This window comes from Pelodiscus sinensis, chromosome 10 (assembly GCF_052426305.1).
Source record: "Pelodiscus sinensis isolate ZL-2025 chromosome 10, ASM5242630v1, whole genome shotgun sequence".
NCBI classification, from domain to species: domain Eukaryota; kingdom Metazoa; phylum Chordata; order Testudines; family Trionychidae; genus Pelodiscus; species Pelodiscus sinensis.
In genome coordinates, this window is record NC_143061.1 from 23,038,549 (window position 1) to 23,060,587 (window position 22,039).

Here is a 22,039-nt window from a genome sequence, read left to right on the forward strand (position 1 = left end):
GGCTGCATTCCCACAGGACAGCCTCCCACTGGGATCCAATTGCACCGCTGGGCAAAAGCCCTTCTTGGGCTTCAGCCTCACTGGGCAGCCTCACTGCCTCCCAGCCTCACCAGGCAGCTCCGCCGGGCAGCAGAAAGGCTGCCAGGCTCTTTGCTGCACCACAGGGCAGCCCCACCTCTGGATTCCTTACCCCGCCACCAGACAGCCCTGCGGTCAGGCTCCCGGCCCCACAGGGCTGCCGCACTGCCTCCCAGTCCTGCCGGGCAGCTGAGCTGCTTGGCAGCAGTGAGGCTACCAGGCTCCTGGTTATGCTGCTGGGCTGTTTTGCTGCTTGGTGCCAGCCCTGATGCTCCCCACCCTACAGTGTCTGCACCAGGCAGAAGCCCTACTGGTGGGCTCCTGGTTTTGTTGCCACAGGGCAGCCCCACTACTGGAAGCCACTGTTCCCACTGTAGGACTCCACTGGGGCTCTGGTCCTGGGACATCCATGGTCCTACCAGACCAGAGACGTTGCTGGACCAGAGAGTCCCAGTTAAGAGGTTCAGCCTGTATTGGAATGGAGATAAAACTATGTGCTTGAGGGTTTAAACCAATCTACAGTATTAGGATTCAAATGAGATCTTCATAGGGTCAGATTATCTCATCTCTGCCTATTGCAGGGTTTCTCCCAATCCCATGCTCTGGGCACCCCTAAACTTCTGTGAGTGGACAACAGGGAATAGATCATTCCATTAGTGCCCTGTTCAGTTGATTCCCTCTGTGATAAGTGGGAGGGGCATTACCCTTTTCTGGACATCCCAACCATTCAGTTAACTAAATTGTCTGTAAAGTTAAACCCAGAGACAGGGGATTTCCTGAAAGTGTTGGCAGGGAGTCAGGAAAGCCAATGGGAAAAGTGTGTGAAATTTGAGTTGAAGCAGTGATCTGCCTGCTTTGGTCTTTTGTGTGGTGGGGAGAGCAAGAGCTGGGAGAGAGGAGTTAAGACAGGAACAAGGCATGGAATTTCTAGCAATATCCATTAGGGATGTTAAAAATTGTGTAATAGGCCTCCTTTCCTGTAATACCTAGTAACCAAATATGCTTTACCAAGTATGTTTCTTTGTTTTGTTAATAAAATCACCGTTTATAAGACTGTGATCTGATACCTTTGTCTTAGGAGGTTCTATTTGCATGTGTTTGAGACTGAAAGGTCAGCTATTAGGAATTAGTTTGTTTTCAAGCTCTTTCCTGAGGGAGGGTTAAAGAGCTTGGGAATACCCCACAGGAAGAAATTCTCAAGTGCATCTTTCTGAGTTCTCAAAGGGTTTTGTATTTGAGGGGTTGCAGCTTACCACAAAGCTCAGGAAATCTGTGACCTTGGGGAGATTTTTAGCAAAAGCCTATAGTGGCAGGCTATTTTAAAGTCTCTTGTGTGCTCTCACCTTCTGCACTCTAAGTGCCAGATTGGGAAACAGCATTGAAACCCTCTGAAATGTTTGGAGCTGGCCACCATTAGAAGAGAGGATACTGGGCTAGAGGGATCATTGGTCTTTTTCTGACATGTCTGGTGCTAGCCATTGTCAGACACGCTATCCTGAACCAAATGGACCATAGATCTGATCCAGTATGGCAATTCCTCTGTTCCTGTGCATCTGTAGTTCATTGTCTCGAGGCAATAAAAGCTTGCAGATGCTCCTTATAATTTTACAGTCTCTTGAGCATTCATGAAGACACATTGGACATGCTTGTTTTAAACCATGGTAACTCTTTCTTGGAACTGCTCATCCCTCACCTAAGAAGCTTGGATAAACAAGTTTCAAGACAGAAATTTGCTAGTGGAAAAGTGCCTTCTGCATCCTTGTTATCCATTCCTCTTATATTTGTCTTGAGATATTGTGACCATCTGTGTATGACAGAAACATCTTCTTAGAGGTGTAGTAGTTTAGGACAGCGATACAGTAAATTCAGGATTCACTGATGTGGCATCCTGACAGGTCTCCTGCTCTGTCGGTGATGATAAACGTTCAGTTGCATGTGTTTTCATATGCTCCCTCACTATATTATGCCAGCTCTGCACAGGTAGCTAGCATAATAGACTTAACAAGGCCCTCAAAGACCACAGACTCAGATAAGATATGAAGGCACCCAAGTCAGATTTATTGTCAAACAAAATACATGAATATATGCCGGTTGCCAAATAGCCTCCAAGTCCCTACATATTTGTACCCGGGACAATGGACATGGCTCAGTCAATAGTATGGATTTCATTATTGCCTCCTACGCTGTCCAAAGAGTTCAGTCAAGGTATCCCAATATTTACAGACAGAAATGAACAATCTGTGATACACACTGTATGTATCATCTTATGTATGAAGGACACATTTGGTACTTTCCCTTATACTTTCCTTCACAGCATTCACTATCCATTGTTATGCTTTCATTCTTGTTGTTTTAAACTATTTTATTATGTACTCAGCTGGTTGTCCTTGTACTGTCCTGGTGGCATGTATTTACATACTTCATGTGCTTCTATCCATGCTAGCAAGTCTAGTGCCGAGAAACACTGACTTGCAGGCAAACATCTTTTTTTGACACAGCCTGTCTGTTACTTATAGTATAAGTCTTACTTGCTTTGGTTCAAGCACCAGGCCCATGCTTCAGGCTCTTTTTCTTTCTCCTACAAGAGTTTTTTTTATAACAAGAGATGCTGGCATCTCAGCACTTATAAGACCTCCAGTCACAACTGACCCCTTGACAGCATTCTATCTCTAGCATTCATGCTGCTAAAATCCATCTTTTCTGTCAGCCTTATCGCTTTGTCTTAAAAAAAACCTTCAGAATCTCATTCTGATTAATGTTTGCTCTCAGATATCACACAGCTTATAACAGTGATCATTGTGCTAGTTCAAGGCAACAGTATCTGTATTCAACCTCCGTGGATGTTCAAAGGCATCCACTGTAGGCTCCTGGCTACTCAGCTGTCATCTCTCTTATGTGGAAACCACATCTCTCCCTCCCAGCCAGGGATTTTGTCAGCATGCACAGTTCCTTGCCTACCCTATGATACTCCTAGTAAGCCAGACTGAGTAAATAGGCAAGAATCTGCACTTTATTGTCCCTTGGACAGCTATAAACAGCTTTAATTGCCTTCAGCTACAGGTTACAATACAGCTCTCTTAAGCAAGCACATGTTATTTCTAAAGTAGAGCTCCCCGCAGAATGCACTGCTGCTGTGGCGCTGCCTCTGATACAGAAGCAGCAATGCAGGGCTCCCCAGGAGTGGGGCCAGTTGCATGCTAGCTGCTGGTCCTGCCCCAGGGGACTATTGAATAGTCGTGTAACCACTAAAAATTCATGTGGTTACATGATTATTCAATTGCACACTATCTAACATCCCTACTTCTCGTCCCTCTTTTTAAAAAGCCCCTAAAAATTTTCCACCACAAAATGGGATTTTAGAATGGCTTCTCATAACACTGTATTTATCGTTCCTTCCCATTCCTGTTTTTCTATAACTACCAGACAATTGCATTCTCCATTCCTTTCATTTTATCATCATGAATGTTAGCTATGGGTTTGTTTTGTTTTTTACCATGTTGCATAGTGTTACCAGGGGCTATAGGGTGGATTTTCAATAGAACTTTCTCTCCTGATACCAGTTTTTCAAGTACTGCCTGTAACTGTGACCTTAGGGAACCAATGAACCGAATTAATATTAAGGTCCTCTTTATCCCCAAATTCCAGTTACAGCAACAATACCTACTGTTAAATACAGGACTCTCAGCAATGGCTGTATCTACTAGAAAAGGAAAATATCTGGTAATGATAAGGGGAATAAGCGGATATTGAGAAGATATTAATGGCAAACCCAGTCTGTTGTAGTGTGTCCTCCACTCAAGTATTGCAATAAAAGAACAGTTTTCATAGACCGTGCCTTCCTTTTCTAATCCCCAGTCTTATTGAAATGACTGTCTGAGCACGCTCATCCTAGAATTTAGGTTTTTCTGACACATTTTCTTTTGGTTCCTTTCACCTTCAGATTTTATTATAATTATCATTGTTGTTATTATTAGTCTTGTGCCTTTTTCTCTGTTATGGTAGGCATACTTGAAACAGATTCCAGTATGGAGCAGAAGCAAGAGCTAGCAAATATGTTTAATAAACTTCAAAACTCTAATGGTTGGTCTTCGTGATTTCTTGTTCCTGTGTTTTTTTGGCTTAGATTATCTCAAGGGGCTTTTCTATGCAAGAATATTGAACTTCTTGATTTATTTTTTTTCATTATCAGAAGAACAGATCTCTTTTGAGAGATGAATGTTCTAGCTCTTCACAACTAAACAAAAAATACTCTTGCCAGCATAATAATTTAATGTGTTTCCTCTCAATTGTATATTGTCTTATATTACTATCATGATTAATACAACTCCTTGCTTTTATAATGGAGACAGTGGTACTAAAGAAACAGATGGCAATCCGTACCTCTGCTAGGTACTTTTACGTATTGATTAGCAGTCCTTGAGATTTTCATATTTACAACAAATATAACATGCATGCAGGGTGCTAATATTATAATTATGAAGCAAGGCCATAATATACCCCCGCTTTGCTCGATTTTTCAATTAACTGATAACATTTTTATGCCAATACATTTATAATGAATTAAAATCATGATACCAACTTTTAAGAACTGAGCAGTCACAGTCTTATCAAAGGCAGTTACAGAAAGACACAAAATAACTACATCATAATGCTGGATTACAATTTTTACTCATGATATTTTGTCAATAGCAGGCAATGTTACAATAGGACCCCATGTGTAATACAGGTGTGCAGCTACTTAATCGTATTGTAGGATGAGTTTTCACTTAACTTTTAAGTCCCTACCTCTGGGATGAATGAAACAGCAATTAGAATGTGAAACTTGTATAAGCTGACACAGTAGCTTCTGCCAGAGTCTGAAAACAATAGCCTGAACGGGCCACTGAACCACAGAAAAATCAGTCAGAGGTTGCACACAAATGAGAAGAAAAAATTTGGCCCCTGAGTGAGGAGGAGAAAGACTCTCCCTGCATTCCCCTTACACAGAAGAACATGGGGGGGCTAGACTAGTAGATTTTGTATGCGGCAGCAAGGGGGCTGGAGTGCTAGTACGAGCTTCGCAGTGCTTGGGGAGGGCCTTGAGGACCAGATCCACGCAAGCCAGGAGCCGTGTGCAGCTCCCAAACCGGAGGTTCCCCACCCGTCCTAAACAGTGTCTCAGAAAAAACGTTAACTTTCCTTTGTATCTCAATAGCATGGTAACAGGGCTAAAAGCAGACTTCATCAGACCCTGAGTAATATATGGGGGTGGGGAGAGACTTGGCCTCCAGAAAGTGCGGGGCCTCAGGTGGAAGGAGCAGGGTTAGAGGTGAGCCTGCTCCAGCATTGCCTGGACCACGTTGCACGGGGCTCAGGTGGTGACTTAAAGAGCCTGGGCCTCTGGACTCTGTTGCTGCTGCAGTAGCAGCCCAGAGCTCTGGTCCTTTTAAATCACCAAGCCTGGGGACAATTGCCCCCTTTGTCCTCCCTCCCACCCCCCACTCACCCCTCCTCACCCCCCCCCCCACCCTCCACACATTAACAGGCAACAATTAGGGTTACCAGATGGCTTCAAAAAAAATATTGGACACACTTGATCTCAGATCGGGGGATGGGGGGAGCGGGGCTGGCTGGGAGAGAGTCTGGGGGAGAGGGGCTTGTCAGGGGAGATTGGAGGGGGGAACTGGCCAGCGGGAAGTAGGACTGACTGGGAGGGGGCCGGGGGGCGCAGGGCTGGCCGAGGGAAATTGGTGTGGGGGGAACCAGCCGGCGGGAAGGGGGACTGGCCCGGGCACACACAGATCCCGGGATGCTGCCCCGTGCATGGTCCCGGCAGGGTGCCCAGGCGAGTCCAGCCCCGGAGATTCCATCCCGCCCTGGCCCTGCCCTCTCTTCTCTACTGTGTAGTTGCATACTGCCTGGCTGGTACTCATGCTCACGCAGTCTGAGCGTGTCTACCAGCCAGGTAGTACACAACTGCGTATTGATACTCATGATAATAATAAAACTAACTTAATTAGAAAATACTGGACATTTATATCTCTGGTATTTTCTCAGTTTGTTTCCCAGACAAAAATTTGCAGCACTTTGAAAGTTCAAATTTTGGAGGCTACCTAAAATAAATTAAATCTAATACTGAAGTAAATAACACAAGAGTGATTGGACGGACTAGGGCAGGGAAGAAATATGACTTTTCGGAGTGAGTTACCACATAATGTTGGGGTCTTTGCCACATAGTTTACAACTAATGTATTGCATAAGTCACAGGAACTTGGTCATAACCAAGGCACTCGCACAAGGGAAGAAAGAGGGCTACCCACCCCCTAACCAGTGGAAGGACAGCCTGAACCAGGAGCCTCTCCTGTGGCCCAAACATGACCACGGCCTGGGTGCCTGGCCCCGGAGCAGCCCCCCTGCTGTGGCCGAAGTGGTCAGACCTGGTGCCTGACCCCAGAGAAGCCCCCTTCCATGGCCAGAACATCCCAGATAACCCAGGCATGGAAGAACCACCCAAGCAGTGTGGCCCCTTCACAATGGCCCAAGTAGCCTTCATCCCACCCCCGCCATGGTTGGAGCAGCCTGGATCCAGACCCTCAATGCCCTGGCCTGGCCACAGTGCCCCCCTCAGTCTCCTGAACCCCATCTTCTGCCCTAGTCCCACCCCTAAGCCCACAGTCCCAGACAGAATCTTTAAATCACAAATCTCTGACCCAGGCCTCACCCCTCACCTCTGGGCCCCCAACCAGAGCCTTTGTATCCCAACCATCTGTCCCAAGCCTCAGCCCCCTCCTGCACTCAGAACCCCACTCAGAACCCTTTGTCCCCACCCACGTCACATGAATTTTGTTATGTGAACCTATATAAAGGTGATATGTTGCACTTCACCTTCATATTGCTGCACGTTACAAAATTTATTCCACTCAGGGGTTGGAAAAATTAAAGGGAGCACTGTTAACAACAGATGGTATCACCATCAGCTGTGGGATACATAACCACAATGAAATCCTCCCACTGTTAATTGAGGAGTTAAAGATGTGGACACAATCTGTTGACAGAGGAAGCAAGTGTAAATATGCATTGACAACTAATTTTTGGTGACTTCTGTATGTCAGTATTAATTTCCTCGGCAAATTTTGGTAGGGTAGACATATCCTCAGTAGGTGGGCACTATGTCCCATTTTTAAAGGCCTTTATTTAAGGCCTCCTGCAGGTGTCCCAACTTTTTCTTAAAAATTGGCAAATTGTCCCATATTTTCTGTATACCCCCATCATTACTGGGAGGAGGGTCTTCCTACTGGCTGGATCGCTGCTGCTGCCACCTGCCCACCAGTGGTGAGTGGGGGCATCCAGTGGCCGACAACGGAGATGGATGTGCAAGGCGGGTGGCAGGGTAAAAATGCAGCATATGGGGCCAGCAGCTCCTTCTGGTGGTCTGTCAGCACAGCACCTGCTATGTGCCTACTCTCGGCAGCAGGGCCCTGCCCCTTGTCCTATTTCTAGATGGCATTGCTGCAGTGATTAGTGAGTACAGGTAGGTGCCAGGTGGTGTCACCTCTGCTGCCCACCCATCAATAGAGTTACCAGGTGTCCGGTTTTCGCCCAGACAGTCCAGTAATTGCATCTTCTGTCCGGTAAAAAAAAACAGAAAATACCAGACATGTATAATGTCCAGTATTTTCTGGTTTTCTCGGGACAGAAGGCTGGTGGAGACATTCTTCCCCTGCCATGTCTGGCGGGGGAAGCGCAGGAATTTAAAAGCACTTTTTTGCTCAGGATTTTTTGTGAAAGTATCCGGCAGCCCTACCCATCAACCTTTTGTGCTTCCCCTCTCATCCTGTCTTTGCTTTGCCCCTTTAATCCGGCTACCATTCGCAGTTCTGCTGCGCCTCCTTATCCCCTGTGATGAAGCACATCCTATTCCCGGTGTTACACAGAGAACCAGCCTCTGATCCGAGGAGTCAAGCCCTGCATGTTTCAAAGTCTTGCACAGTGAAGCCTCTTAAGCTCTAGGCTAAGCTCTGGAGTGGAGGAGAAATTTCAAGCCTGTTCCTACCCTGAACCTGGAGGTTCCACAGCAGCCCCTAGGGCAGAGGCTTAATACCCTCTTCACTCACCCCCAGCTCTGGATCCTGCTCTGTCTCTGTTGAGCCACCTCTCCAGCTGGGTACACTGAAGCCCCTGCAGACAGGCTCCTTCAGTCCTGGTGCAGAATACGTCCTTAGGGCTTCACCCATTCCTGCACATGACTGGAGGACAGGAGGCAGATGGGTTATCTTAGTAGCCAGGAGCAGTCTGTAGGAATTGGCTGCCTTTTGACGCTATGCAGACTGGAAGGGACAAGCTGCTTCCAGTCACATAGGAGCGGGCGGTTGCAGGGGGAAGAGATGAGTTCTGCCAGATCATCCCTTCCCTCTGCCCCATGCACCTCCACAGCACTTAGAAACAGCTCCCACCTGTACAGAGCCAAAAGGCAACTGCTGGCCACATTCTGGTGAGAATTCTGGCAGAAATCTGGGGATGGATCATGTGATCCTGCATTTCTCCTCTCCGCCTCCCTCCCTTCTCTCCCCTCCCCCATGCCTGCCCCTCCACCCACATGTTGCCCCAAGAGGCTGTGTCAAGTACCAGGAGACGAGCATCCATCCTGGGAGCCCACCCAGATGTAGAGGGCAGAGAGTGACAGATAGGAAGAGTTGGGTCAGACCACCCCCTCCCCCATGTGAGAGATGTGTACAGGACTGTGTGTGTCACCCCTCCCTGTTTGAACCATGAAACCTTAAAGATTAGAAGGTAAATTAAAAGAATCTAACTACACGGTATTTATTTTAAACAGGGAGCTCAGTCAACTTAATGTAAATTTGAATGTTTGTATGATCGATTGCCATTGAACCTGTTGGAATCTGAGTAATTTTATCAGGTATCCCATATTCTGTATAAGGGTATATGGTCACCCTAACCCTTAGTGACTGCCATACCATCAAACTGCCCTGGACTGTGTGTGGAATACGCCTCTGATCAGAGACCCAAGTAGAGTTGGTTGTGAAGCATAGAATTAGATGCTTGCCTTGAAAGAACCCCATTTAGGATTGTGAAGAGCCACAAACTGTCACTGATGTAAATACGTGTTATTCACCTTGAACATTATACTCCTTTGAGCTAAGCAGTCTGAAAAGCAAAATTTCATATTTTTGCCAAAATCTGTTTTTCTGAAAATAGAGATTCTTCCTCTTCAGTAAAAGTTAAAGTTGCAAAATATTAGGTTTTAATGAGAATTTTTAATATTTCTGTTTGCGTGATTGAACAAAGAAAACATTAAAAATAGCAAGAAAAAACCCCTTTTGAAATGTATTTTTAATTTATTTTAATTTTAATGTATATTTAATTTATTTTTATAACTCTATGTTATACTTGTGCCATAGAAAAACTTAAGTGGCTGTTTTACAAAGACAGCAAAAAAAATCACTTTGTATCCATCAGTTCTGTCTGTAAACATTAAAATAAGTAGATACAACAAGACTGTTGTAGATACAAGACTGTATCTTGCTATTAGATGTCTCCTCTGATAGCAAAGATGTAGGCAATGCATTCCTTGAATTACAGAAATATGGCATGCTCTAAAATTAGCTGTCATGTATTGCAAATTTATGCTTTTTCTATCATCCAAAACCACACAAGACTATAATACATTCTGACTATTTGTTATTTTGTAGTCATTTTTCCCAATTTGTCCTTTTTATCTTTGGCACAAGCAAATAAATGCACTGGCTGCATGTAATTCAGCCAGAGGCCACTCAAAACTGTACCATTTCCAAACCTGTTTGTAAAGGTGTTTTAGATACAGTCTTGAGAAATTCCCCTTGTTAGGAACCATCCGTATCTTAATATTAAGACCCATTTTTTAGAGTTTCCAGTAAGGCGGGCAGGTAGTGAATGATGCACAATTATTTGAGACTTTGGAATAGAATTTTCCTCCATACTTCTTATTCACTTTGCAGACATTCAACAAAAATTATCTGCTCATACTGATGTTCATATAAATTTAGTTTCAGATTTTAACCACAGATCAACTCATCATTAACTGAAATACCATTTCAAGAGGAAGCATAAATAGTTTAAAGGTTATGTCATCCAACTAGGGAACAGGGAAGCATGTGACTTAGGTCACACACACCAAATAATCAATTGTGGATAACATAGTTGCAGTGAACAGTTTGAAAGCAATAAAAGTCTGAAATTTATTTGCAGGGCAAAAAATATAATTTTGAATAGCAGATTTGTAAAAATGAAATTTAATGGTAAATTTTGAATCAAAATGACAGCATTGACCCACTGTGAATTTTTCATATATCTGGAGACCACAGAGAGGACAAAGTGATCATTTTACTGATTTTATTTTCTTCTTTTTCGATGAGGAACTTCTATATCTTTAATGCTATTTTAAAGGGAGCAAAAAGTGTTTCAAAATTTGGGACGTAAATCCTGATTAATCAGTTAACTGGTTAAACATTATATTTGACTGGTTATATTTGACCAGTTAACAAGTTAAACATTATAATTGATTAAATGGGAGTGATGGGAGCGACCACTCCAGCCCATGTGGGCTGCAGCAGCCTCTCCAACTGCTGCAGCCCTTACACTGCGAGCGGAGGCTGCTCTGGCCAGGCTGGAGTGCCCCTGCACATGGAGCCCAGTAACTGAGCCAGGTCCTCTAAAGACAAGGGCTATTCTAGCCAGGCTGGAGCACCCCCCATGTGTGGTATTCCCCACAGAGCTGGAATAGCCCTGCCACAGGAGGTGGGCGGCTCCAGGCCACTGATTAACTGTAACCTGCTATCCAACCATTCACATCCCTACTTAAAATATATTTAATTTTTATTTTATTTTAAAATATTTTGCCACATTTCTCTTTTTAAAATATTAAAACACAATATGTAAAAAAGTAGAATAAAAGATCCCAAGAGGGGGGCATAAAACCTACTATGACACACCAAGAGGAGGGGCCACACACACACACAAAACTCAAGCACCAATAAAAGCACAGGTAAAATGGGTGGCTTTAGCCCGGTGCTGAAACAATGCCAGTGTTAGCACCAGGCAAATGTCCCAGGGGAGGGAATTCCATAGCCTAGGAGCCAAGGCTGAGAAGGCCCTGCTCCGCATAGATATCAACCTTATTTCCATAAGTGGAGGAACACGGAGCAGAGCCTCCCCAGCTGATCTTAATCCCTGGGCAGCTTCATACGGGAGGAGATGGCCCTTCAAATACTCCAGTCCCAAACCTTTAGGGCTTGTTAGGTTATAACCAGGACCTTGATTTGTGCCCAGAAACATACCAGAAGCCAATGCAGCTGCCGGAGCACCGGCATAATGTGCTCCGTATAGCAAGTGTTAGTTAAAACTCGAGCAGTTGTATCCTGGACCAGTTGAAGTTTCTGAAGACTCTTCTAAGGAAGCCCTACATAGAGTGCATTGCAGCAGTCCAACTGTGATACGACAAGAACGTGAATCACTGTGGCCAGATCATTCTTACTCAGGGAGGGGTGTAGCTGGCGGATCAGCCAAAGCTGCCAAAAGTACTTCTGGCCACTGAGGAAATCTGATTCTCAAATGCTAGAAAAGGGTCCAGGAGGACCTCAAAGCTGCACACCTGTCCGCGCCACTGGTCCGCAGACTGGCGATTGGGAACTGCTGTGTTAGTTCCTTATTTTATCTTAGAGCATTATACAGTTACCTGGCACACAAACTGCCTTTAAATCGTATTGCTTAAGGACCAAAGTCTGACCAACCTCAAGTCAGAAGGGGAGTTTTTTCATTGACTTAAGTGTGACCATAATTTGTCCCTTCTCCCACACCTTTCATCATGAAATTTGCTTAGCTCTGAATATGGTGCTGCTGTTTGTACCAAGCAATCAGATCCCTTACTTGTATTCTCTGTGCTAAAGAACTGAAGTATTTTAAGAACTTGAGTTTTCTAGGTGGTCATCACCCAAGACAAATTGATGGAGTTGTCCATAAATGCTTTTGTATATGTGCCTTAGCATCAGATTATGGTCTTGCTGCAAGTATTTTCAATGTTCCACTTCTACTTCATGCATCCTCCCAAATGAGGGGAAACCTGTTGATGAATTGAATAAAAGGAGAATAAGAGCTTTCAGTGTAATGTCTGACCAAACACTGACATAGGGCTCACTGGAAGGTAAACTGCATAAAATAAGAACTCTCTCTGCACAGCAGTTTGTCATTCTCAGTTGAGGTGTAAAAATCACAAAGCTTTATGCTTCATTTTGATAATAGGGCCACATCATGATGTGATGTTTTAGCCATTTCGATAGCACTGGCACACATGTAGATCCAATCCAACTTTTTACTGCATGTATTGATGTTTTCCTACTTCAAGCATCTTCTGCTTTTTGAGATATATACTGTTTATCTGCTGGACTGTCCCATAACGTATTTTAGTGAATCTGGCAGTGTCATAGAGATGCAATTTAAGCATTTGTGTTTTATTGCAGGTGGCTTCATCAGCTTTAATGGCTCCTGGCGTGTTCAGGGGATTCTGGCTATGTCTCGCTCCTTAGGAGATTATCCACTGAAAAACCTTAATGTTGTTATCCCAGACCCGGATATTCTGACCTTTGATCTGGACAAACTACAGCCAGAGTTCATGATCTTAGCATCAGATGGCCTGTGGGATGCTTTCAGCAATGAAGAGGCTGTTCGATTCATCAAGGAACGCTTGGATGAACCACATTTTGGTGCAAAGAGTATAGTTCTACAGTCTTTTTACAGAGGATGCCCTGATAACATAACAGTTATGGTGGTGAAGTTCAGGAATAGCAGCAAAACAGAAGAACAGTGAATTTATGACCACTTTCTCCCACTTCTCTTGTGAACTTAAAACAAACTCTTGCATTTTAATGTAGTAGAAAGTTCTAGTAATTATCATTAAGATTGTATGTAGAAGGAATGGGAAAGATCCCTCTGATCTGTTCCTTACTGAACAAAAAGGAAGAACATGATAAGTATGTTTGGGATAGCCATAACAATTAAGTTCCCCACCTTGTCCTGCCTCCCATCACCATCCCTTCCTTTATTATAGTTGATTTCTAAGGTTTAAAATTCCTACTGAGCCTTTTCCAAATACTGATGCTTCTTAACTTTCTAATAGCTGAAGCTGCATTCAGACAAGCATTAAGGGGACAAGACACTCATACCAAGCAATAGAAATGACACTTCTTTTCACTCAGAGATGTAACTAACCTCACAACTGCACTCTTCAATGTTTCACATCCTTGTTTTTCTAATCTGCAGTGATAGATTGAAAAGGATTTGTAATTTTTGGACTGACGTTTACATTAAGAAAAAAGAGAAGCTAAACGGTAGCCTCTGTCAGTCCACAATTGGCCAAGCTCTTCATTTTTTATAATTAAATGTGTCCTGTCTGCTACATGATTAGCTAAATGTACCCTGCTTCCAAGCAACTACACAGTCTATGACTTTCATGACACTTCTCCTATGCCAAACTGCATTCCAATCAACTTGATAAACTCCTCACCAAACTCTAAGGTTTGATGCCTTCAGTCACCAAGGAACTGTTGGGGAACGCCTAGCACTTGTTCCTGCTTTTTAGCAAAGAATTTTCATAAACAAAAAGAGGGAAAAAATAAAAGATGCTTTCAAGCAAAGCAGAGCTTTGTATGATGTTCTAGGGAAGGGGTGGGCAATAATTTAATGTGGGGTCACTAAGATGTTGGTAAGTAGTCAAGGACTGCCCTTTTCCATGGAGTGTGGGGTCTGGGACAGAGGTTGGGTACAGAAGGGAGCTTTGAGGTATGACATTGGGCTGCAGGAGAGGGTGTAGGGCCTGAAAGGGAATTTGGGTGAAGATGGGGATTGTGACCTGGTGCAGGGCTGGGGAGGGGGTATGGATGCAAGAGAGGAGTCTGGCCTGGGGGAGGGGGTGCAGGTCTGGGAGGGAGTTGTGACATTGGGCAGGTGCGAGAAGAAGTGCAGAGGGTTGGATGGTGAACTGAGGCAGGGCGTTAGGGTGTGGGAAGGGCTGGGGTATCAAAGGCAGGCGCTGGCTAGTAGGCACCTTACCTAAGTGGCTCCCAGCCAGCAACCCAGCAGGACCCTCAGGCAGAATCCCTACCTGTTGCAGCTGCAGCCCACTCAAAGTGGCCAGCTGTGGGTCATGTGCCTCTCTGCACTGTGCACCCGGTGAGGGAGACTTCGCAAGGAGCATGCAGCACCTAGAGGCACATAACCTCAGCAGTCAGCAACTTTGAGTGGCCTGGGACTTCAGCAGGCAAGGAGCCTGCCAGAGGATACAGTGGCCCATGGACCGGATCTTGCAGTTCTAGGGAGTTTCAGTAACACTACAGCTTAATTAAAAATATTTTTCACAGAGGAAAACCCTAAAACATAATTTATGAGGCATAGTGTTCACACTCTGTACATCACCATTGCCCTGTAAGTTATTGGGAGCATGTTTTAGTGGAAAAACTTTCTTTTAAGTCAGGAGTGGGCAATAATTTTTTGCCAGGGGCCACTGCAAAAATTTTTGCCCTGGGCCTGAAGCAGAAGGGTGTCGGGGCAGGATACTTTCCTGCTTCCCCACCCACAGACCATGATTGGTCTGGGAGTGGGAAGCGCATGAAGTCTTTGGCTCCTCCCACAGAGATTCCGCCTGGATCCCCATTCCCATGGCGGTGGGAGGAGACTTTGTGCGCTCCCCCTTCTGGTCCAAGTCCAATCAGGGTTTTGGGGTAGGGAAACGCATGAAGTTTCCTTCCACCCTGCCAGGACCACATGGTGAAGAGGTCATGCACTGTTATCAGTTAAATCTTCCATATACACATGGTGGGAAGCTGGAACTAGGATGATGGTCCTTCAGCTACCAAAAAAAAAAATCATTATATGCCTCAAGCAAGTGAGCTAAAGGAAATCTCTCCAAGCAGCTATTGTGTCGCAGCTAGGCTTGCATCAGGAGCCCAGGAAAAAGGATTTGACTGTGTTAACTGTACATGTACAAATTCATGTACCATCATTCAAATAGGGAAGGTACAACATAGTGATTGGAAAGGCAGGTAGGTAGGTGATCCATGAGACACTGTTGCTTTAAGGATGAGCCAATGTAGAGCCCTGGACAAGACTATTATTTAATTCCAACCCCACTATTATGGCAGCAAGACCTGTGGAAGTCCAGTTCAGCTGCAGGGTTCTAGCATAGTTTAGGAGCCTAGAGCACAGTACTAGAGCACAGACTAGCTTTGCAGGTGGCACTGACCTAGACATTTATTCCAGGATTAATACTCAAAGTTCTCTTGTCCCATAACTGAAACTATTTCAACCTATGTTAAGTGTTAGCATTTGTGAAATGTTGGGTATTTTTCTACCTTTTCTTGAATTTTTATTTTATTTAGTTTCTTGACAATTAACTCCTTTGCGATGCACCATGTACAAAACTTGTAGCTTTACTAATCTGCCATAGCACTGTCAATAATTGCAATAATGCCCTGCCTGTGCGAAAGAAGTTCACTTCTATCATATGTTTTTTATATCACTGGTGGATTTTAGTCTTAAAAAAAGAGAGTCTGACTCACTTTAGGGTTAAAGAAAGTGCTATACTAAAGCAATCTAGGAAAGTAGAGTTAACTGTTTTAAAAACCCTACTTTCTTAGGTCTTTTCTTTAGTAATCCCTGCCAATTATAGTCTCTAGCAATTTCATGAGGTGGACAGCTAATCGTTAGGGTCAAGCCTTTAATATTCAGGTGGTTAGGACACTCACCTGGGATGTAGGAAACGAAGGCTCAAGGCCCTGCTCCATAGAAGAGTGGAGATTTGAAAACACACCTCCTACTCTCAGATGCCTGAACCACTGGCCTATGGTGTATTCTTGCTCCTCCCCTTCACTCCCCAAAAAAATCCTGATCTAGTTGCCCCACGCTGCCTTTGAGTTAGATGTCCTCAAGGCAGATCTATTGGATCAAGCACCACAGGCAAGCGAGGCAGGAAATGTCTTGTTTGCAACGAGCAGTTTGGTGACATTATTGCCTTAGGTCAGTGGTTCCCAACTTTTTTTATACTAAGGAACAGCAAATCCATTCACAAATTTTGGGCAGACGGGTAATATTTTATGAATATGAAAATGTGCAAGTAAAATGTTGCCAATCCACCAAAATGTGCGCCCCAGAGCCGCCACATAGCAGCCGGCTTCAGCTCTGGCAGCTGCCACGTGGCAAGTGGCTGCTGGAGCTGAAGCCAACTGTTTGCAGTAGCTCTGGGGGCTAGGATTGGGGTATGCCAGCTCTGTCCCCCAGAGCCACCATGAACTGCTGGCTTCAGCTCGGGCAGTTGCCACAGCCCAGCAGCCAGCGGTCCATGGCCCAGCGGAACTGCCCATGCCCAGCAGCAGAAACTTAGACACTTAGGAAGTTTAGGTGGGTACAGAGTTAAGCAGCATCTGAGTAGTTTTGAGGATTTCATAGGCACCTAATCATTGGAGTAAGAATCTAAAGGGGCAGTTAGGCAACTAAGTCCCTTTGTGGATCTAGCCTAAAGTGGCTAAATCCATGTTCAAATATCTTGTCCCTTGAATCTGAGTATCCAGATGTGAAAGGCTGTTCTATTATACCAATGCCATTGTCCAACAAAACCATCTCAGTATTGTTCATTATTAAACATTGTAAATTTGTAGTTACACATCATGTACTATTTAAAAATGTTGCTCTTAATAAGAATGGTATTCTACATCACTGGCTAGCCAGAGCCAAATTAATTTAGTACTCTTTTATACATATTCTTATAGCAGACCTTTGCAGTTTCACTGTGTTGTGTTATATGTGTGCTGTATTGTGAACTCTTTGCAAGGACTGTGCTTTAATAATTAAAGAGCTATAATCTCTCCTCATATTCCGGCTGTCAGCAAGGTTCTGGTCTGCATAATACATTATCTTTCTGTGTGATCATCTCTCCCTCTAGTGTCTAACTGGAGGAAATATAGAAGCCTACTGACTGACGTTAATACAATAGAACTTCAGCTAGGTTACGTCTAGACTACAGGCTTCTTTCAGAAGAAGTGTTTTTCGGAAGAGATCTTCTGAAAAAACTTCTTCCAAAAGAGCGTCCACACTGCAAAAGTGCATCGAAAAAGCGATCTGCTTTTTCCAAAGAGAGCATCCAGACGCTTTCTCGCATGTAAGCTGTGATTGCTATGGATGGAATGGCCACAAGGTCACTTGTGCTTTTTCCTCTTTTCTCCTGTTCTGAAAAACCTCCTTCTTCCCCGTGCACACACACCTTTTTTTGAAAGAGCTCTTTCGCAAAAAGGCTTCTTCCTCGTAGAATGAGGATTACCTATGCTGAAGAAACCCCTCTGTTCTTTCAGTTTTCTTGCAGAAGAACAAAATTGCAATGTGGACGTGCCTTAAGTTTTGTCGGAAAAACGGCTGTTTTTTAGACAAAACTCTGTAGTGTAGACATACCCTTAGAAACATCAAGAGTTACAACTGACCAGTCAACCACTCACCTCATTTGGAACCACAAATGGACAGAAGCAAAGACAAAACAAAAAGCATGACTACAATACAGTAATGTGTTAAACATAAATTCCTTTTTTTTAAAAAAAAGGAAATATTTTTCAAAAAAAGCTTTGACAAAGAAAGGAAACTGTTCCTGTGCATGATCCATTTAAATAAGATGTTTAAAAGCAACATTTTTCTTCTTCATAGTAAAGTTTCAATGCTGCATTAAGTCAACGTTCAGTTTTAAACTTTTGAAAGAACACTAATATTTTGTTCAAACAACCTCTGTTCCTCCTAAGGTGGTCATAATTTGAAGGTTCTATTGTAGTTGCTTCTTTAGCACAAGCAGAAGATGCATGTAGTCTAAGGGTGAAGTTTACTCAAGTACATAGGTCCTGTGCAAGGTCTATGCATGCCCACTGCACAAGAGTGAATTTTATACTAACACTGTAAAAATCCTAACTTCAGTCTCATAGAATCATATAAAATTAGGATTGGAAGAGATCTCAGAAGGTCTCCAGTCCCTGCTCAAAGCAGGATCCACCACAACTAAATCATCCCAGGCAGAGCTTAGTCAAGGCTGGCCTTAAAAACCTCTAAGAATGGAAAATCCCCCACCTCATGAAGTAAGCTGTTTCAGTGCTTCACCACCACTGAGAACAGCCTAGCTCCCATCCTCTTTGGAACCTCCCTTCAAATAGTTGAAGGCTGCTATCAAATCCCCCCTCATCCTTCTCTTCTGGAGTCTAAAAAATCCCAGTTCCCTCAGATTCTCCTCATAAGCCAGGTGCCCCAACACCCTAATAATTTTCATTGCCCTCCATTGAACTTTCTCCAGTTCGTCCATATCCTTTTTGTAGTGAGGAGCCTAAAACTGGATGTAGTCATCCAGATATGGATAGCCTTACCAGTGCCGAACAGAGAGGAATAATCACTTCTCTCGATCTGCTGGCAATACTCCTAATGCAGCCCAATATGCCATTAGCCTTCTTGGCAACAAGGCATACTGTTGACTTATTTCCAGCTTCTCATCCACTGTAATCTCAAATTTTTTTCTGCAGAACTACTTCTTAGCCAGTCAGTTCCCAGCCCAGTAGTGCCTGGAATTTTTCTGTCCTAAGTGCACTTATCCTTGTGTTGAACCTCAGATTTCCTTTTGCCCAATCTTCCAAGATATCTAGCCACTCTGAACCCTATCTCTACCCTCCAGCAGATCTGCCTCTCCCACCAGCAGCTGTGTGTCATCTGTGACCTTGCTGAAGGTGCAATCTATCCCACTGTTCACATAATTAATGAATGTGTTGAACAAAACTGGCCCCAGGACCAAACCCTGCAACAGTCCACTTGGTACTAACTGCCAAGTAGACAGTGAACCATTGATTATTACCCATTGAGCCCAAAGATCCAGCCAGCTTTCTATCCACCTCTTAATCCTTTCACCCAAGCCATATTTCTTTTAACTTGCTGTGGAAGACCATACCAAAAGCTTTGTTAAAGTCAAGGTATAATCACACATCTACCATTTTCCCCATATCCACAGAGACAGCTATCTCCTTATAGAACAGGAGATGAGGGCATGATTTGCCCATGGTGAATCTGTTGACTGTTCCCAATCACCTTCCTCTTCTCTAAGTTATTCAAAATGGATTGTTTGAGGACCTGCTCCATGATTTTTCCAGGGACTGATGTGAGGCTGACCAACTTGGTCTACCAGATTTTTCCTCTTTCCTTTTTTAAAGATGGGCACTTTATTTGCCTTTTTCCAATCATCCAGGACCTCCTACAAGTTTTCAAAGATAATGGCCAGTAGTTCTGCAGTCACATCAGCCAGCTCCCTCAGTATTCTCAGATGCACTGTGCATGTCTAGCTTTTCTAAATAGTCCTTAACCTGTTCTTTTGCTACTGAGGTCTGCCCACCTCCTCCCCATACTGTGGAATCCAGAGCAGCAGTCTGGGAGATGATCTTGTCTGTGAAGACCAAGACAAAAAAAGTAGTGAGTACTTCAGCTTTTTCCATATAATCTGTTACTAGGTTACCTTCCCCATTCAGTAAGGCTGCGCCTAGACAGCAACCTAAACTCAAAATAAGATACGTCATTTGTGCTACACAAATTCTGTATCTTGTTTTGAAATTTGGTGCATCTACACAGTACCAAATTTTGAAACAACCCGCTATTTTAAGATATCTCATTAGCCTTGTGGAATGAGGGTTACAAGAATGCCAAAATAGCGCATCTCTTATTTTGGCTTGTAAAGACATGGGGTGGCTATTTTGGGATATTGGCAGTATCCTGAAATAGCTGCACAGTATAGGGACCCAAAGCACCTTCTTGTTGCCAGCATACCTATAGAAACCTTTCGTGTTACCTATCACATCCCTTACTAGCTGCAACTCCAATTGTGCTTTGGCTTTCCTGATTATAGTACTGCATGCTCAAGCAATATATTTATACTCCTCTTTAGTCACTTGTCAAAATTTCTACTTCTTGTAAGGTCTCTTTTTGTGTTTAAGCTCATTGAAGATTTCTCTTAAGCCAAGCTGTCACCTGCTATATTTGCTATTCCTTCTGCACATCGGGATGATTTGCTCCTGTACCCTAAGTGAGCCTTCTTTAAAAAACAGCCAGCTCTCCTGGACTCCTTTCCCTTTCGTGTTAGCCGCCCAAAGGATCGTGCCCATCAGTTCCTTGAGGGAGTCAAAGTCTGCTTTTCTGAAGTCCAGGAACTGTATTCTGCTGCTGCTCTTTCCTTTTGTCAAGATGCTGACCTTAACCATCTCATGATCACTGCTACCCAAGTTGCTAACTACTTCTCTTGACCCTACTCATTCTTCCCTGTTGGTGAGCAGCAGGTCAAGAACAGTATTCTCCACTAATGACTGCAATTTCTATACATGTGGACCCATGGTTTATCACAAGGGTGGGGAACCTCCAGCCCATGGGCTACATGTACTTCATCAGGGTTAGCTGTTGTCGGACTGCAAGATAGTTTACTCACTGACTGTCCACAGGCAGCCCTGCAGCTACCTCCCAGTTGACATGGTTCAACATTCCCAGCCATTGGGAGCTGTGGGAAGCGATGGCCTGGCCTGCACATTTATCGCATATACACATCCAATTCTGGCCATCCAAAAAAACCTGAGGATCTGTTTGGAGAAGTTTTGGCAAGTAATGCAAGGCAAGTTGACACCATGACTGTAAATGCACTCAGGAAAAATGACTTCTTTATGACTTGCTGCTTGGGTTTTTAGAAACCTATCCATGCAGTATTTTATTTCCATTTTATGCATTGTAAAAGCAGAGCATGAGATGTGTGACCATGACTGAACTACACTGTTTAAAAGAGTAGTGTTATTTAACATTAGCTATATATGATATAGCTAATATATCCATGATCTTCTTTATACTTTACAAAGTTTGCAGTTGATTTTTATTCAAAACCCAAAGTACTGAAAGCTTGTATTTTTATTTGAGAGAAAGGTCTTCATTATAGCTTTAACAACCACCACAGACAAAACATTACCAAGAGTCCCGGGCAAGTAAGCATATTAATTTTTCTTATCCTAGTGAGTCAGAATGTATTATTGACACCTCAAATGAATCTTTAAAACTCTGCAATATTAAGAATCAGATTAATGTGAATTGCAGAGAGTAATGTAATTAACTACAATCACAAGTAGCAATACAGTGAGGGCTGTGTCTAGACTGGCAAGTTTTTCCGCAAAATCATCTGTTTTTGCGGAAAAACTTGCCAGCTGTCTACACTGGCCACTTGAATTTCCGCAAAAGCACTGACAGTCTCATGTAAGATTGTCAGTGCTTTTGCGGAAATACTATGCTGCTCCCGTTCGGGCAAAAGTCTTTTTCCGAAAAACTTTTGCGCAAAAGGGCCAGTGTAGACAGCAGAGATTTGTTTTCCACAAAAAAGCCCCGATCGCGAAAATGGCAATCGGGGCTTTTTTGCGGAAAAGCACGTCTAGATTGGCCACGGACGCTTTTCCACAAAAAGTGCTTTTGCAGAAAAGCGTGCTGCCAATCTAGACGCTCTTTTCCGAAAATGCTTTTAACAGAAAATTTTTCCGTTAAAAGCATTTCCGGAAAATCATGCCAGTGTAGATGTAGCCTGAGGTTTTAGCTATAAAGTTAAATCCCAACTGAGAATAAATGTGATTTAGCTTATTCTACTTAATATTTTCAATATATTGCATGCAGCTTTTGCTTGTTTTAAGGATGCAAAATAAAGCCCTATAACTGAAGGTGCAACAAACCATAATATAGTAGCTATATTCTCTGAAATTAGAAAGATACCTTCTTAGCAGTCATCTATAGAAAAACAGGCCCGTTAAGGATTATAATTTCTTATCTGAGACCCCAAATGTATTTATAGATTAGTTTACCATTTTCATATATTAGAAAACATGAATCCCATTACACAAGGAAATAAACAAACCATATA

The 22,039-nt window shown here is 43.5% G+C and overlaps 1 protein-coding gene across 3 annotated transcripts in view; it reads left to right on the forward strand.

The window, feature by feature from the left end:
• PPM1L (protein phosphatase, Mg2+/Mn2+ dependent 1L) overlaps positions 1-15,571 on the forward strand; it is a 204,420-nt gene extending 188,849 nt beyond the window's left edge. For all 3 annotated transcript variants that reach the window (XM_089780789.1, XM_089780790.1, XM_075937854.2), the window contains one exon: positions 12,570-15,571. In XM_089780789.1, coding sequence (XP_089636915.1) covers positions 12,570-12,916 — 347 coding nt within the window. In that variant the 3' untranslated portion in view covers positions 12,917-15,571. The remainder of the gene's footprint in view (positions 1-12,569) is intronic.
• The last annotated feature ends 6,468 nt before the right edge of the window (positions 15,572-22,039 follow it).